Source organism: Chelonus insularis, unplaced genomic scaffold, assembly GCF_013357705.1.
Source record: "Chelonus insularis isolate UGA/USDA-ARS -01 unplaced genomic scaffold, ASM1335770v1 contig_139_pilon, whole genome shotgun sequence".
Classification (NCBI taxonomy): Eukaryota; Metazoa; Arthropoda; class Insecta; order Hymenoptera; family Braconidae; genus Chelonus; species Chelonus insularis.
Window position 1 is genome coordinate 683,289 of NW_023276379.1, and position 17,139 is coordinate 700,427.

At 27.2% G+C, this 17,139-nt stretch overlaps 3 protein-coding genes across 6 annotated transcripts; 2 read left to right on the plus strand and 1 right to left on the minus strand.

The window, feature by feature from the left end:
• Nucleotides 1-4,626: 4,626 nt before the first annotated feature.
• Nucleotides 4,627-7,360, plus strand: Reg-5 (Rhythmically expressed gene 5). Its single transcript, XM_035096407.1, has 4 exons — nt 4,627-4,769; nt 5,734-5,905; nt 5,994-6,080; nt 6,396-7,360. The coding sequence occupies exons 1-4, from the start codon at nt 4,653-4,655 to the stop codon at nt 6,782-6,784; spliced, it is 765 nt and encodes a 254-aa protein (XP_034952298.1). The 5' UTR covers nt 4,627-4,652; the 3' UTR covers nt 6,785-7,360.
• Nucleotides 7,361-8,527: 1,167 nt separating this feature from the next.
• On the plus strand, nt 8,528-12,129 carry flr (actin-interacting protein 1 flr). The gene is made up of 11 exons (XM_035096400.1): nt 8,528-8,847; nt 9,323-9,444; nt 9,529-9,619; nt 9,698-9,845; nt 10,031-10,198; nt 10,291-10,459; nt 10,549-10,782; nt 10,857-11,177; nt 11,261-11,539; nt 11,729-11,879; nt 11,967-12,129. Exons 1-11 carry the CDS (start codon nt 8,832-8,834, stop codon nt 12,074-12,076), a joined length of 1,809 nt encoding a protein of 602 aa, XP_034952291.1. The 5' UTR covers nt 8,528-8,831; the 3' UTR covers nt 12,077-12,129.
• A 424-nt stretch (nt 12,130-12,553) lies between these two features.
• LOC118074886 (protein bric-a-brac 1) lies at nt 12,554-17,019 on the minus strand. 4 transcript variants are annotated; one of them, XM_035096411.1, is made up of 4 exons: nt 16,889-17,019; nt 15,959-16,147; nt 15,483-15,659; nt 12,554-14,174 (listed from the first exon to the last, which is right to left on the minus strand). In XM_035096411.1, exons 2-4 carry the CDS (start codon nt 16,139-16,141, stop codon nt 13,530-13,532), a joined length of 1,005 nt encoding a protein of 334 aa, XP_034952302.1. In that variant the 5' UTR covers nt 16,142-16,147; nt 16,889-17,019; the 3' UTR covers nt 12,554-13,529. The 4 variants fall into 4 exon arrangements, with proteins under 4 accessions (XP_034952302.1, XP_034952305.1, XP_034952304.1 ...); XM_035096414.1 differs by having other exon boundaries at nt 13,530-14,174; nt 16,922-17,008; XM_035096413.1 differs by lacking the exon at nt 16,889-17,019 and adding an exon at nt 16,553-16,872 and having other exon boundaries at nt 13,530-14,174.
• Between the last annotated feature and the right edge of the window lie 120 nt (nt 17,020-17,139).

Genomic DNA, 17,139 nt, shown 5'->3' on the forward strand with positions numbered 1-17,139 from the left:
TAAATAACCTACAATTATATTGTTTTTACATAATGGTAAAAAGTTCAAAGGATGTGCAAAAAAAAAAAGAAAAAAATAAATAGTCAAAAAATACTAAGAATTCTTTAGTACCAATGACGGAATAACCTACGCCAGTGGAATTCCCCGCACTCCGTAAACTTGACCGACAGCTGCGATTAATAGTTGAGGTATGGAAAAAAATCATGAGATCTATTCAATTTTACTCAACAATGTTACATTTAATTCATTTCATAGCCTCTAAATCGTCGTTTTAATTAATTAAGACCATTTTTCTCTCTCTCAATTTACTCCTCCAAATATTTATTTTTAATTCTCTAAATAGAAAACAATTAAAAAATTTTTTCAATAAATAAAGTAAGTTAATAAAAAAAGTCACTCCTTGAATTATTGTGATGAGCAAATAATAATTGGCATTGCTTAATTGTAACAATTAAAAAAAAAAAAAAGAAATTTAACGTAAGATGATATAATTAATGGTATGACAACTGCTGGAAATAAACATTACAAATAATTAAACAATAAAAAAAATTAATTTCTTTACACTCTTTTTAACGGCTTACGAAAATTAATGGACATTCCTAAATCATTACTAAAAGATTTACGAAACACAAATACAATTAACACTTTTAAATTTCGAATAAAAACGTATTAGATGATATACGAAAATATTCTTGACGTTATGTTTTTGTCGAAAAAATCAAATAAACTAACGTTGTTGTTTTACAAGATTTATCTGTCGTCTCTTAATTATTATCCGCGAGTGCTATAATAAGACTTCTTATTGGTTAACATTAAAATAATAAGGAATATGAAAAATTCAGAAAAACAACATATATATAATTTATTAAATAGATAAATTGGTTTTTTATCCACTCGTCAAGCATGCATTTGATGGACGTAGTGTTTGATAATAAAGTAGTCACATGTGTTTGGTTAATGAATAGGATAAAGTTTTTCTTGAACTTTGAATGCAAAAAAATTCTAAATCACAAAGTTATTAATAACAATACAATTTACTTTTATGTGTATGAAAAAAAGAGAATAATAATGAATAAAATAAATAAATAGTTGAAGCAGATTGTTTTTCTCAAGAAAATTTCAGCATAGTAATGAAGAGGTAAACAAAATTATTAGTGACTTCATAAAATTTTTTCTATAATGCGTAAGAATTTTTCCTGCGTGATAAAAAATAATATAATTCATGGAATTATTTATATTTTTTTATGTATTTAGTTTAATCTTTAGACATATCTTTGAATATTTATTTTCAAACACCAACCTCATAATATCAACATAATATCTGTGATAAAATGATCAATTTATTCCATCTCCTATATATGAATATTTACGGATACATTGTGAATAAAATTATATATGTTTAAATGCATCATCAGGAAAAACTCCTAAATTCAATTCAAATGCACTGTGATATGAGAATTTCTATTTTTAAGATAAGGTTTTATAAAACTATCAATAAAATGAACAATAAAATTTTTTTATTGTTTTTTTAAAAAAATTTTTATTAGCTAAATTCATTTTTTATCAACTCCTTCTTATGCAGATGGTGTTGTTCAACTGCATGTGTGAGAAAGAATTTTTTTTAATTAGGAAAAACCAAGATTAGGTGATGAACAAGACTATTTTATTTTTGGAGTCATCAAGATGCTCGAATATTATTCAAATAAATTATGAGTTTGTATAATCACTTACATTTACAATATGTTTTTGATTAAAAAAACTTCTTTGTTTATCAAACAAGTGATAACCCTAATTTCTTTAGATTACTCCAAAACAAACAAATCTATTGTTATTTAATAAAAATTTTTAGCATGACAATTTTTAGATTTTTGACAACTTTCTTTTTGTTTCCGGTATAATTTAAAGCACTTTTACTATTAAAAATATATTAATAAATGTCAATGATCTACTATTCACAAAAGTCCTTCATAAAAATTCATAAAAATACAAATGCACTTGAAGGAACAAAAAAAAAATCGTCTTCATTTTCTAGGTGTAAATATTTTCATACACTTATGCAAATAACGTAATCATGACAGTATTTTTAATGAAATGTCAATGACATGAGCGAAACATAAACTATCCAAGTGTAAATTTATGAATATTTGAGGAAACGCAATGAGCTCAATGGAATGCGGAACGAGGTCAAATAAGTGGACGGTCAAGGTTAAATAATATCGTCCCAAGAACTTAATCATTTAATCATTCGAAATAATTTGTAAATTGTGATTATGTTTTATTTATTAATCATGAAAATTATGAAAAAAAAAATATTTCTAAAATGACACAATAAATGGCTGGATAAAAATTTTCTTAAATTAATGAAATTGATAAAAAGATATCGATAGTTTGTAATGACAATCTTAAAAATTTTTTCACAGACTGACGCCACTTTTTAATCAAATGTCTGTTGAATTGATACGCGTTGTATCTTCGACAATTTCCGAAGGCCCCAAGGCCAACAAAAAAAAAGGATTTTTTTTCCATTCGTTCGTGTAAGGTGGCAAGGCCACGATTCATCAAAGAGGTCGATGTATTTTCAATGACTGTTAAAATTTATTGATTTTAATAGATAAATTTCGACTTAACATCGTAAAGTTACTGACAAAAATAAATTTTAGTATCGTTTTTTATCGCTTTTATATTGTCAAATGCATATATTATTGAACATCTACATTATTAGATTTACGGGATATTTTTAAATTATTCATATTTTCAAATATTTCGATACACAATGATTTGGTAAACAGATTAAATGACCTAGAGATTATACCATTGATTTATTTATAATTTTTTTCACAATGGCATCAATTTATAAATGATTTTTTTTCTATTTCGATTACAATATTTTGAACTTTGACTTAAGATATAAATCAATGATCCGAGGGGGCTTGAAAAATTATAAGAATTGTGAGTTGAATTAAAATTAAAAAACACTTGTTTCCAATGATTCTTTGATTTTAAATCAAATTTTTAAATTCAATCAACACGAGTATTCTTTAAATTAATTTTTGAAAAACCATTTTCATTTTAAAGTTATAATAAATCGATGAAAAATAAAAAATACGATGAAGAATCATTTTTACTCCATAAATAATTATTTAAAAGAATCAAAAAATTTTATTTTAATAAAAATGACACATAATTAATGTAAATATTCAGTTCTATGAATAACAAATAAAAAAATTATCTAAATGATATCATTTTTCCAGGACTCTATTCTTGCATCAAAAAATGTAAATTATTGATCATAAAAAACAGATAAAACATTTATTGTCATCCTCAAATGTTCGAAGATACATTTAGAAATTAAACACAGGGTGCTCTAATCAAGCTTATTACTGCAATAATTAACAGGCAATTCTAGTTTAAAAAAGTTCGATTGCTTTCATTATTTTTTGTTATTATACATCTTGATGATAAGCATTAGCAAGAATCAAGAAAAAAAAATTTATTTAAACCAAACTGATGGCTAATTCCAACCTTATTTAAAAACTATTCTATTTTTTTATCTCGACTAATTCGAATGCAATTTGTCTAGACTGTATACTGACAAAAACTCCAATCATTTTATAATTGAGTTTTTTAAAAACATCAAAAATTAATAGTACCATTTATTACAACATCAGTTTTTATTTAAATTCCGTTTAAATGCAATTTAATTTCATATTCTATTATTATTAATATATTTAAACAAACAAAAATTTAATTTTTTTTAGAATTAATTTTCTATTGTATCTAATATAAAACAATAAAATAATACCAGTTTCAATTGTCATTTAATAATTGAAATGCAGCATTGTTATGAACTGAATTAATAACAAGTCTAGATAATTGTCAAAGGTTCAATTATTCTATAACTGTTGTTTCAATAACAACAAAACAATGCTTATCTTATTTTTAGATCCTTTTTAAACAATCAAATGTATATTTAATTATTTAAATAAAATTTCAGATGGGAATTGATAAAAAAAACTCATCTCAATAATTATTGAAATGACATTAAACTCAAAAAATTATGAAAGTTTCTAACATTGTTATAACTATAAATTTTTATTCAAACAAAAAAAACAATAGAACTTAGTATGCTACATAACTATGAAGATATAAGGGGTATGAGAGTGACAAATGAGCTGATTAAAATGGGGAATTTTAGGCTACTGAATGTGATGACGTTGATGGTTAGGAAGCACAACAGAAAAAAGATTTAGTGACGTCAGAGGCAGAAAAATTTAACGTCTACCGAATTTTAATTTGGGACTGGAGTGAAAAGAAGATGAAGAAGAAGAGAAATACGTACGAGATACGAAAATGGGTGGTGTGAACAAGTTTAAGCATAAACACGACATCAGACCGAAGGTAAGTCGACTAAAAGAGTGGGAGATGCTTCTAACGTGGATCATCAGCACATAAAACCGAACCACCAACAAACTCTAGCTCAGTTTACGTTCAACGATCCAAGTGAAAACAATTGTTTAATTAATTTAATATTTAAAGTATTTTTGTGCTAATTTATGCACTCATTTTATTATTGATTTATTGTTTACTTACCGACCTAAATTGTGAATAAGTGAACCTACTGTGTCTGACAATTGTGTCAAGAACAAATCATTATGAACACAGAAACTGGTAGAATGTGTACTATCATCTTGATACTGGTGACTGGTTTATGGTCCCAAGTTGACGGATCTGCAATTCCCATGTGGGAATTTTTATCTAAAAATGAAAAAGTAAGTGGTTATCTATATTGTTACAAATAATTATTTTATTTAACTTGAATATAAAAAAATTAACTCAAAGATTGAAAACATTTCCCATAATTTCTTTTAACTTTCTCCGAACTATCTAGCACGATCTCGATTCATCTTAGAGTTCGATGTACCTTTATTATTATTCGGATAAATACAATACTCAATACCTGTAAGTGTTCTCGACCGTAAAAAATACCATTCAGTTATCATAAACCTAAACCTATTTTCTACCAATACCTCTTTATTAATTATAAACAATCATTGCAATGACATTGCTATTATAGAATGCTAAAAACAACTAAAATTTTTATTGACAATTTAAAATAATAATGATCGGAACAGGGAGATTTAACAATTCAGTGATGCTTTATAATATTCACCAGTTTATCAACACTTTACTCCTTCCATGAAATTATTAGTTATTTAAATGTTCTTGCATGTATGAATAACGTAAGTCTTTATAAAGAGGAAAGTTCTTTTTTTCTTTTTATTTGAGATAAAATTTATTTGTTTACACTAAAGAAATTCTCTAAACACGACTTTCTCTTGATTTCCGGATAGCCTCAGTATGACACGCTTCTTCAAATCCATGATCTGTATGCCTGATTATGAATTTTTTTTTGCATTCTTACTCGTGCTTTATCTAAACAATATAAAACGAATTGTTGTAAAAAGAAGAAAAAATAAAAATAGCCGATTGCAAGGCGATACGCACCATCAACGACGTGTGACATGCATGTTTAAATTATCCTGTTACACATTGTCGAGTTTCACCGGACGTGACTAAAATTCATGAGGAATCTACTAGTGACATCAATAATCTATTACATAAATTAAGAATGAAAATAGTAAAAAGAATGTTAATCAACTTTACTAACGGGTGACCGAATTCTAGCGGTATTTTTATGGTATTTATTAAATAAATAATTTTTATTTGTTCTAGGTGAGTCATCTCTACCGACTGTTTAGCAAAGAGGTTGCAAGTTATTGCCTTGATTCATCAATGCCGGACTGTAATAAAAATCTCCTCGTTTCTGGTCTTCGACATCTTTCTAATATGGATGAGAATAAACTGGATGAACTTGATCCTTATCAACGAAATGCCAATTTCAAAAGTAATTTTGCTACTTTATATCCAGTTATTTAGAGCTACTGTAATTAACATTCAGAAGAAATTTATGTTATTCATCGATATAATTACAGTTTGGCGAACACTCGTTGGAAACTACCAGCAAAACTCAAGAACTGATCATGAATCTACGGGAAATAATGCTGGAGACGATCCTCTAGGTAATTATTACCTCAAAGATTTTATTATCTCTAGTATTTGAGCACAAGTAAATAAATGTACTGAATCCACCCATATTTGTAGTTTCAAAACAAAAAATTTAAACGAGGTCACTTTTCTTAAAGAACCGTTGGCTCTCTTCAAGATCGTGACTTTCACATTTTCTCTACAAGTTCATGTATGAATTGGAATAATCAATTGAATACGGGCTTGATATTGATATTAAATTATCATTTTTACTAATAATTGAGCTTTTAAAGATTATTTATTAAATTGGATCAAATTCATTAAAGAAAAAATGAATTTTTGAATTTTAGTATCAGGTGAAAGTGACCAAAATAGTCTTGCGGAGGAATCATCACTAACAAAAGACTATGTAAAACCTATAGATCACGAATCATATGTAGTTGGACCATTGGTAGTACGAGTATTCCCGGATGGACGTCCTGTTCCTGGTGATGATCAACGACCGTTACCAAGAGATGAAGATCTGGATGATTTAAAATACTCTCGAGTCCCCTCAGTATCGGAACTTCAAGCGAGTTATGATAGGTTTCCATTAAAAAAATATAATTCACCCCAAGCTAATTTATTAGGATATCCATTTCGAGTTCTTAGATTTGTAAGACCTGTTCAAAATTATTATGGCACTTCAATTTTTCCTGATCGTCACAAACCAGAGATGAAATACTTGCGGTTTTATTGAAAATTCAAAAATAATGTTTAAAAAAACTTTTATTCAAAATTAGTAATTGGATAAAGTCGTAAAATATTATTTAATACTGATAAAGTGCCAGACAACTTACGACAAAATAAGATTATTATCCATTTCAGAGATAAGTTCAGTCACCTTCTCAAAATAATTCATTTCAACAATTCTTATTATTTATTTATTTCTACTTTTTTTAGACTATCATCATCTGTACTGTATTTAGTAGACTTTAAATAGTAAAACTATCATAAATAATTATCATCATCATCATTATTATATAATATTTTCATTGTAAATAGACATTTCATCATTCGGCATATTTTGTCATAATAATTATAATTAATGCTACTGATTTTTATAGTTATAACTATAGATGTACTGAATTTAAGTAATGTGTGATATTGCGTTGAGGCTCGTTACAAAATTAACTCTCGTAATTTTTAACAATAATACTGAAAACAATAACAATTTATTAGTAAAAAGCATTTTCGACGTATTTGCACCATTTGCATTTTTTTAATAAATATTTTATATATTTTGTGATAATTTAATTAAAATACTGAAAACAACTCCCGTTACATTTAAAATTTAATAAATTTTTTTTTTTAAATTATATCATCGTCTTGTATTATAGAATCTGAAAAATTATTTGTTAAAAAATTTTCTAACAATTGTACAAAAAAATACAATAAAAATAAGACGTCTAAAATGAAAAATATTTATTTCTTAACATTATTTGATTTTTTTTATTAAAAGAAAATATATCAATACCTAGCCATTTAGTATATATGTATACTAGTAAAACAATAATATTAATGTATTATTTTTAACCAGTTTCAAAATGTAATTATAATGTCTTTTCTGTTGGGAATATCAGAATTCATCAAATCTATTCTTTTCCTATTTAAGTGAATAAGTAGCATTGTAATGGATGTATTAAAAATTCCTCAATATTAATGCAAAAACAATAGAACTGAAGGAATAGCATAATGACAAATAATTAACATTTTTATTACTAAAATAACTGGAATATATAATCGAAGTTACATTGATGGAACATTTATTTGAAATAAGTGAACGTAATAGTTTTGTTATATAATTGTAATCAGACATTGAAAACTTTAATAAAAAATTATATTTGCAAATAAAGATTTCAAGTTGAAAGAATAATAAGATGAATTCTTAGAATCAAGCATCGTAACTTTATATGAGACAATATTTTCAATAAAAAGTTAAGTACAGTATTCATAATTAAATAACACTTTTTGATTGAATTTAATCTTTTAAATAAAAGAAAAAAGGTTTTTGCCATTGTTATTTATGACTAAATATTCAATCATATTTGTCTTAATAATGGTTCAATTTATATCTCTATAAAGTACAACAGACTAATGTCCGGATGTGAATACTATACATTCGTCGTAATCTAATGATCAAAATAATAAAACAACTTACGACAGTTGACATGATTTACAAGGATTTAATAAAATAGAGAAATTGACGGTTTCAGGGTCTTTCTAATTAGCGGACCAACAGTTTACCCGGACGAAGAATAAATTAAAATAATATTAGCAAAAAAAAAGCAACAAGACCATGACGCCGTGTTAATTACCAACTGAACAGATGAAACAGACAATTGTTGTCGAGAGCGTAAAGGAGACAGTGTCTCCATCTTGAGTGTAACGAATTAATGATATACCCGGAAGAAAGGAATTGAATGAATCCAACAACTCCGGCTATCAACTTCAGTAAATGTTAAAACTCAGAGCTGCATGAAGCTTGAGTCAGATAAAAAAGGGCGGATGATTTTTCCAAGTTTTTTTTAGCGCAGTCGTGGATATTGTAATTCAGTTTAGTGTTAGAGTAAGTTAGGTACGATAAGTGAATGTAAAGAAATTCAAGTATAAATTCAACAAAAAATAATAAACACTTATCTCATATTCTCGGTGATACTTTAATCAAATATTACATTTATTACTTGGTAATTTTTTATATCAAACTATTGTACTTGAATCAAAACCAAGGTGTGCAAAGTGCCGAGATGTCTTATGAAACAAGTAAGTGAAACTAATGTTTTTTTACATTTTTTTAACGTAAAAAAACATTAAGATGTAAAAGCCAACTGTTTTAAGATTCTAAGATGTTTCTATTTTTAATAAATTTTTGTCTACTTTTAGATATGTAAATACTTTGCTGTCCTGTGTTAATTTTTTTCTTTTCTAACAACTTTACATTTTGTTGTTTGTACAAATCTTGTGTCAATGCCCTCGAAGCTTGTACACTCCGAAACACTGATTTAATTGTTCTTGTTGTCTTTCAAAAATACCTTAACCTGAATTGCTATAAGCTGTTTATTTTTATTTAAATTAAGCTGTTAAGATCTACTGTAACAACCAAATTTTGTAAACATAAAGATTTATCGTGTAATACAATCCTATTATTAAGTAATAATCATACAGAATCTTAAAATAATACAGGAAATGTGATGATTGGATTGTTGCCAATTGTAATAAATAATTTAATGTATTTCAGGATATATTTTTGCTGCTTTACCGCGTACCCAGCGTGGAGCTCCTTTAGTTCTTGGTGGTGATCCTAAAGGAAATAATTTTTTATACACTAATGGAAATAGTGTAATCATTAGAAATATTAATGTAAGAATGAGTAATTTACCTGATTGGTATACTTGAGTCATATAACATCTTATTCAATAGTAAATATAATATTACTAATTTTAGAATCCAGAAATTTCTGATATTTATACAGAACACTCATGTCAAGTCAATGTTGCAAAATATTCACCAAGTGGATTTTATATCGCTTCAGGAGGTAACTTTATTTTTAATTGTATTCTTGGAAATAAAACAATAAAATAAATATGTAATGTACCAAAGTATTTCTTTGTAGATCAATCTGGAAAAGTTAGAATTTGGGACACAGTAAATAAAGAACATATATTGAAAAATGAATTTCATCCAATTGGTGGTCCTATAAAAGACATTGCCTGGTCACCAGACAATCAAAGGATGGTGGTCGTTGGAGAGGGTCGTGAAAGGTTTCTTCACTCTTCTTATGAATTGAAAAAATTTTTTATTGTACAATTTACATTACTCAAATGTAAATTTGTCTTAAATAACTAAACATTAAATCTATTGTTTGCGTTTAATGAATAACATTAAAAAAAAATATGCACTTTACTTACTAAAAGTATTTGTAAAATTATAAATGAATTTTTTTCAGATTTGGCCATGTTTTCATGGCAGACACAGGAACTTCCGTTGGAGAGATATCGGGCCAAAGTAAATCTATCAACTCTTGTGATTTTAAGCCTAGCAGACCATTTAGATTAATAACAGGAAGCGAAGATAATACAATTGCCATATTTGAAGGTCCACCATTTAAATTTAAGTGCGTTTTCATTCATATCTAAATCTAATAATGAGCTAGTTATTTGATCAATCAGATCTATTAAGACATTATTTTTTTTTGTCTTAATCTAGAATGACCAAACAAGAGCACTCAAGATTCGTTCAAGCAGTACGTTATGCTCCAGCAGGCAATTTGTTTGCTTCGGCTGGTTTTGATGGTAAAGTTTTTCTTTATGATGGTAATACATCTGACTTTGTTGGGGAAATTGGTTCACCAGCTCATCAAGGAGGAGTTTATGGAGTAAATGCATTTTACAAAAATTTTACGCCTTAATTTTTTATTGTTTATATACAACTTTACACCAAGAAATGATTTAATGTAACATTTAGGTCGCTTGGAAACCAGATGGAACTCAATTATTAACTGCATCGGGTGATAAAACTTGCAAGTTATGGGACGTAGAAACACGTACAGTAATAACTGAATTCAACATGGGATCAACAGTTGATGATCAACAAGTGAGTTGTCTTTGGCAAGGAGAACATTTACTATCAGTATCTTTAAGTGGCTTTATCAACTATCTAAATGTTAATGATTCATCTAAACCGATAAGAATTATTAAGGTAAATAAATATATTAATCGAGAATGATCCAATAATTAGAAAACAACTAAAAATAATTCCATTATTTATTATAGGGCCACAATAAACCAATTACAGTATTGACTTTAAGTCCAGATCGAGAAACAATTTATACAGGGTCTCATGATGGTTACGTAACCAATTGGAACGCAAAGACTGGAGAAAACAATCGAGTTTCTGGTATAGGTCATGGAAATCAAATAAATGGCATGAAAGCTACTGGAAATTTACTCTACACTGCTGGTATTGATGATACTATTAGAGCTATTGATATGGCTACCAATACTTATAGTGAAGCTTTAACTGTTAAACTTGATTCTCAACCGCGTGGACTTGATGTGTATAATGATATTGTCATTACTGCATCAATTCGTCAAGTAAAATAATTTTTCTTAATTTCTAATATACTTTTTCGTAATTGTTAAGTAGTTAAATTGATGAATAATTTCAATGATTTTAGATAAACTTGACACAAGAAGGTCGAAAAGTATCTAAGCTTCCAATCGATTATGAAGCATCCTCAGTGAGTGTAAATCAAGGAAATGGTGATGTAGCTGTTGGGTCATCATCTGATAATAAAGTTTATATTTATAATCAATCAGGAACCAATCTGGTTTTCAAAACCGAATTAGAACATCTTGGACCAGTAACTGACGTTGCATACAGTCCAGACCATAAATATTTAGTGGCATGTGATGCCAACAGAAAAGTCGTTCTCTATGTTGTGCCTGAATATAAGGTAATTTTATCAACATATGACTTGTAGTATCATAGTCTAATAACTCCTTTAATGTTCTGCTTATAATGATTTTTTGGATATAAAGGGAGTAAGTATTGGAGTTTATTTCTTCGCATCTTTCAAGTTAGCAGAAATTATCATATAATTTATTCAAAAAAATCATTGTTAATTAATGTTAATGATTTTCAGCTCGCCCATAATAGGGAGTGGGGCTTTCATAACGCCAGAGTGAATACCGTTGCGTGGAACACAGACTCTACAATGGTAGCTAGCGGAAGTTTGGATACTACGATTATCATTTGGAGTGTAACGAACCCTGCGAAACATACCATTATTAAAAGTAACTTAATTTACATAAACATTTACTAATCATTTACATGAGTCTTATAGCAATTGTACTAAATATAATATTTTATATTAATTCTAGATGCCCATCCTCAAAGTCAAATTACACGCCTGGTGTGGCTCGATGATGAGAATTTAATTTCCGTTGGCCAAGACTGCAATACTAAATTATGGCGCGTTGAAAAAATTTAAATATCAAAAAAATTATAACATATATAAATGATTGATGGAAGCTTTGAGTGAATGAAATTTTACTGCATTTTTTTATTTATTTAATATGAATTGTAGCATACAAATATTGTATATTATTTTTGAATACAATACTTGATATACAATTGAATCATTTTATAATCTATATTTTTGGTAAGTTTTATTGATCTCACAATTGAGTCAAAAGATAGGAAAGTTGTTCATTATCTTAAGTAACCTGATAATCGAAGGCTTTTCTCAGTTGAGAATTATTAAATATCAACAGCGCTAAAAAACAAAATCTATAACAATTTGAACACTATAAGGTTGTAAATCAAACAGTTTTATTAATTAATTATGATAAAACGGAATTTTTTTGTTTGAGAGATTCCTAAAAATGAATTATTATTGCACATACTTAAAAATTATTATTGATATATCAATGGTTTGATGTCCAAATAAAATTGAAAAGGAGTAAAAATTGATAAATTAATAACTAAAATATTTAAGTAAATAACTTTACTAATGCAATATGTTTTTGTCTTTTTTTTCATCAATGGCATTTATTCTCGACAAAAAGAACAAAAAAACTAAAATGGACTAGATATCCAAACAACAGTCATTTCAGGTCACGTCGAGCTATTTACAATTGACTTGTAAAGAATTATAATTTACGTAAAAATATTATTTTATCAGTTATTATACTTGTAAGTATTTTTACTGTTTCATTTTTTTTTTCTATTTATAGGCACATTATGGTGATCTTAAAATAAATCTTAATTTGTCGTTAAAAACGGAAAAAAGACTTCTCTGAGAATTACTATTTTCAATCATACTGACAAGCAAATTTGATCGTAAAAAAGATTTCTTTCGTGGAAAAAATTGCATATATTTTTGATATTAATAAGTTCTTTTTTAGTAAAACTAAATAATTATTTAATTACTACAGTGACTAAAATATAATTAACTTGCTGATAATTTGAATTATTTTTACATATAAATACTCATAAAACGAAACAATAGTACAAAAGTATTATTTGCATTGAAAAAATGAAATTAAAAACATATAATATCTTTATATATTACGATGTATTTTACTTAATTTCATTAATTCATCGCAATACAACTTATTTATATTTTAGTCCATGCTTTTCACAAATCAACTGTAAAACTTTGGTTTTTCGTATATAAAGTTGAATATATTAAGACATTGTAGAAACCTTTTTATTGGATTTAATTATGCCGTGATCCATTATTAAATTTTGTGCATTTTGTTTTTTGTTTACGTTAATTATTTACAAGTTATAATTACAATAACAAACAAATAAACTAAAAAATTTGTCTTAAATCCAAGTAAATTTTAAATCAGCATAATAATCAACTAAATAGGGATATCTTAATTTGAATCTTCTTACTAATAAATGTGAATAAATTTTTAGATAAATTTTTTTTTATTTTAGGGTTTCGTAAGACTATATCGCGGACGTTTCTGAGGTGTCGCAACAGGATGTCTATATGAAACATGTTTTCTGAGAGCATCTCTTGATCTGGACACATGAGAACAAGCTGAACAACTGTATGAACTATTACTATGAGTCTCCATATGAACTCGAAGATTGTATTGATTACTCAATTGTTTTCCACATATTAAACACATTACACTAGTTTTATTACACATTTGATTGCCTCTGCCAGCAGACGAAGTTAAAAATCTAAAATTAGTATCAATACTAGGATTCTTAACGTCATCTAAAATATTTTGTTCTTCATTGACTGAAACATTTTCAATTTTATTGTCAGAGATCAAATTTTTTTCTTTACTCTGTGAGCCATTTTGTGAGCTTTGTTTCTTTTCTTTTTGCGCTAATTTTGCATTTATAGAATAGTAAGGTTTAGTTTTAACACTACAGGGGATTTCTACTTTATCAAGAAGTGAATCATCTTCCACAGATTCGTTAGAATGAGCAATAGATTCGAGTATTTCGGTTGCCGGTGTTTCTTCGTTCGTTTCTTCTTTTATTGTTGGTTCCTGAGTTAATTCGGTGTCTTCGTGAGTGCCCGCTGGATGGATGAAGAGTCCATTATCACTATGAGAATTTTTCTGTAATAAAAATCATTCGTGTTTGTTTAGTTTATTTAATTATCTTTAGCTTATTTAAAAAAAATTATATTAAATCACACTACGGTCATTCTTATAATATTTTGAATATAAATTAATCGCAGCATTCAATTTTAAACCAGAAAAGAATATAAATGAACAGTAATCAAAACTTTTTTGTCTTGTCTTACTTTTTTAAGACTCGAGTATATTCATTTGAGAGATATATAAATTTTAACATATTTTTAGTTACCTTTTTTGCTAAGAAAAAACGATTAGTTGAATGTAAAAGAAATGATGATACTCACATTAAAAATCAAATTTAGAAATGAATACACACGTGTCTTAAAATTGTGCATAAATATAAAGCCAAAATCGATGAAGCACTTTAAAGTCGCGAGAGTTTGAGGGAGTTAGGAAAAAACCATGTAACTTGTTTTAATTAAATAATTATCTTAAAAGAAAAAAAAAAATCATTAAAGAAAATAAATTTGAACGATAACAAAGCCGCTGTTTTAATTTGTTAACTGAATTAAATAACAGAATGTTTTCAAATTATTTGTTTTTTCTTAGCAAGTCTGCACGTTACCAGAAAAAAATGTGCATGAAAAGATCTATTTTATAGAAATATACCTGATGAATTCATTCTATGGGGTAAGGATCCACGGGATGCATCCACTTGCATTTAGTTGCAACACACACAACGATCTTGATCTCGTGTATATCGTTTTTTTTTTTTATTTATTTTATTTTTTTAATCGTCTCTTTTTTTTGTAAATATTTTTTAATTCGTTTTTTTAAATTCATTATCGTTCCTGCATCAACGTCAACGTTATGTGTACACCCGGATTTTTGTTTCAGTTCCTTCAGTGAAGTCTCGAGGAACGACAGTGAATGAGTTTAAGTGACCTGAACAAACAACACGACAGGATAATAACAAATGATATATTAGAAATGATTATAAGCGTGGCTTTTAAATGCTATACTTTAAAAAAAAAAAAATTCAACCTTCATCAAAAACAAAACAACTACATACTATTGTTTTAACGTTTGGGTTAGTTTTAGAATTATTTTTAATGCCCTAAAAAAATTAATTCTCGCGACTTTATTATCTACTTCTAACTCGATTGTCTAGACATTATTATAGTAATGATGCGATTATGATATTATTGTTAATACGTTGGTTACTAATAATTCATTCACTTGTTTTTTTTTTTATATATATATTTATATATAACGTGTTTGTATGGTAAAAGTAATCAAACAAGTAGCATAAAACAAAGCAGATAACTCAGTAAAAAATATTCTTACCCCAGCAATGTCCGCAAGTCCACGTATGTGCAATGTATCTGCCATTGCTAAAAGTGCAGGTAACTGTTCTTGATAAATATTTACTTCTCCATTGTACATAAATGTTACTAGGGCACATAAATTTGCATACTCCATACCTGGTAAAACAATTACTGGGTGCTGTAGATTACTTAAATCCTGAAAAGCAAATTGGTTACAAATAATTAAAATCTTCTAACCATTATTTTCCTTCATTTTAACGTTGATATCTAAATAAAATGTGATGACTCTTTCACTTGCGTTTATTGAGAATTATAAAATTGAATTTTTTCGAGGAAACAATAATATTTTTGTTATGATAACATTTCAGTTCTGGAACAAATTGTCTTGTCTACGAATGTTCAGTCAAATTCAGGCGAAATATGTTGAAAACCAAGATTTAAATTATGATTATAATAAGCTAATGTTAATAAAATGATTTAATTCATAATGAATACCTTAAATAATTCTTTGAAGTAATAACTGCAAGCTGATAAAATAATCCTGTGAGCGCGGATATGTCTACCACCAGCACTAAGCGTAACATCTGTCAAATAACCTCCATCCAATAATTTTGGTAGTGTACTAAGCAATGTATTTTGAAAATTGTGCCATCTCAAGCAAAACTGTTGACCTTCCATAACTGCCTATATTAATAAATGTCCAAATGATAAAAAAATTTACTAATTTATTAATTAATTCAATTATTGACAACAATATAAATTCATAACAGATTACAGATTCAATGAAAGGTTATAATTTTTAAAAAATTCCCTTTGCTTTAATTTAAATAAGTGAAATAAATGAATAAATAATTAGTAGTATTTCCAAGACTTTATACAATAAATAATTTAGTGAAAAAATATAACAAAATTATTATAGAAATGAGTAAATCATAGATTACCAAATAAATAGCAGTAAAAATAAAATTCAAAAGACGGAGAAATTGGCAAAATAGTGCAGTATTAAAAGCATTTTATAATAGTTTATTAATAGTTAAAATACTATTATTGACTATAAGAACTTTAAACTCAAAGGTTGTGTGTACCTACTTGAGATCTGAAAATAGTGTAAAAAAAGTATTAAGGCACGACTTTTATTCGACACAGACGTTTAATGTGAACTATTGTACGTGACTGTGATACATTTAGTTACTTAGTGCTTAGTAAGTCCGAGATTCGAGAAGTGAGACAATCCTATTTATTTAATCAGCCCGTAGGTTCCAGCCAAATCTATTATTGTCTTCAGGTATGGCTGGAGGCTACGAGAATGTATGAGACATTTGGGCACACGCGTCATTCTATTATTTGACTTTGTTACGTATTTTTTTTGTTATTTTTTTTCACTAAATTTTTTTAAAATTTGTTTATTAAGTAAATGAACTTAACCCTTTATAGTTTTAATTATTCTCTCATTCACACCTTTACACAATTGCTGAAAGTTTTATTTACAATAATTACAATTATTATCTACGACACACACTTTCACTTCACCTGACCAATGATCCGTTCAGGTTGCGTTATGAAAAAAAGTATATTTTGTGCAATCACACTATAGTAATGTCGATAAATCAATTACTGGATATCGATAAAATACCGACTAATGATTTTCTGAGTTGATTATATACCGACTGTAATAA

What these genes read in the sequence shown, in the direction of transcription:
- Reg-5 (XM_035096407.1), top strand. Translation starts at nt 4,653, where the DNA reads ATGAACACAGAAACTGGTAGAATGTGTACTATCATCTTGATACTGGTG. An exon ending in TTTTATCTAAAAATGAAAAA is followed by an intron (nt 4,770 to 5,733) that starts GTAAGTGGTTAT and finishes TATTTGTTCTAG; the next exon opens with GTGAGTCATCTCTACCGACT. An exon ending in TGCTGGAGACGATCCTCTAG is followed by an intron (nt 6,081 to 6,395) that starts GTAATTATTACC and finishes TTTGAATTTTAG; the next exon opens with TATCAGGTGAAAGTGACCAA.
- flr (XM_035096400.1), top strand. An exon ending in TAATCATTAGAAATATTAAT is followed by an intron (nt 9,445 to 9,528) that starts GTAAGAATGAGT and finishes TACTAATTTTAG; the next exon opens with AATCCAGAAATTTCTGATAT. An exon ending in GAAACATACCATTATTAAAA is followed by an intron (nt 11,880 to 11,966) that starts GTAACTTAATTT and finishes TATTAATTCTAG; the next exon opens with ATGCCCATCCTCAAAGTCAA.
- LOC118074886 (XM_035096411.1), bottom strand. Translation starts at nt 16,141, where the DNA reads ATGGAAGGTCAACAGTTTTGCTTGAGATGGCACAATTTTCAAAATACA. An exon ending in ACTTCAAAGAATTATTTAAG is followed by an intron (nt 15,660 to 15,958) that starts GTATTCATTATG and finishes TTTGCTTTTCAG; the next exon opens with GATTTAAGTAATCTACAGCA. An exon ending in GACTTGCGGACATTGCTGGG is followed by an intron (nt 14,175 to 15,482) that starts GTAAGAATATTT and finishes TTTTTATTACAG; the next exon opens with AAAAATTCTCATAGTGATAA.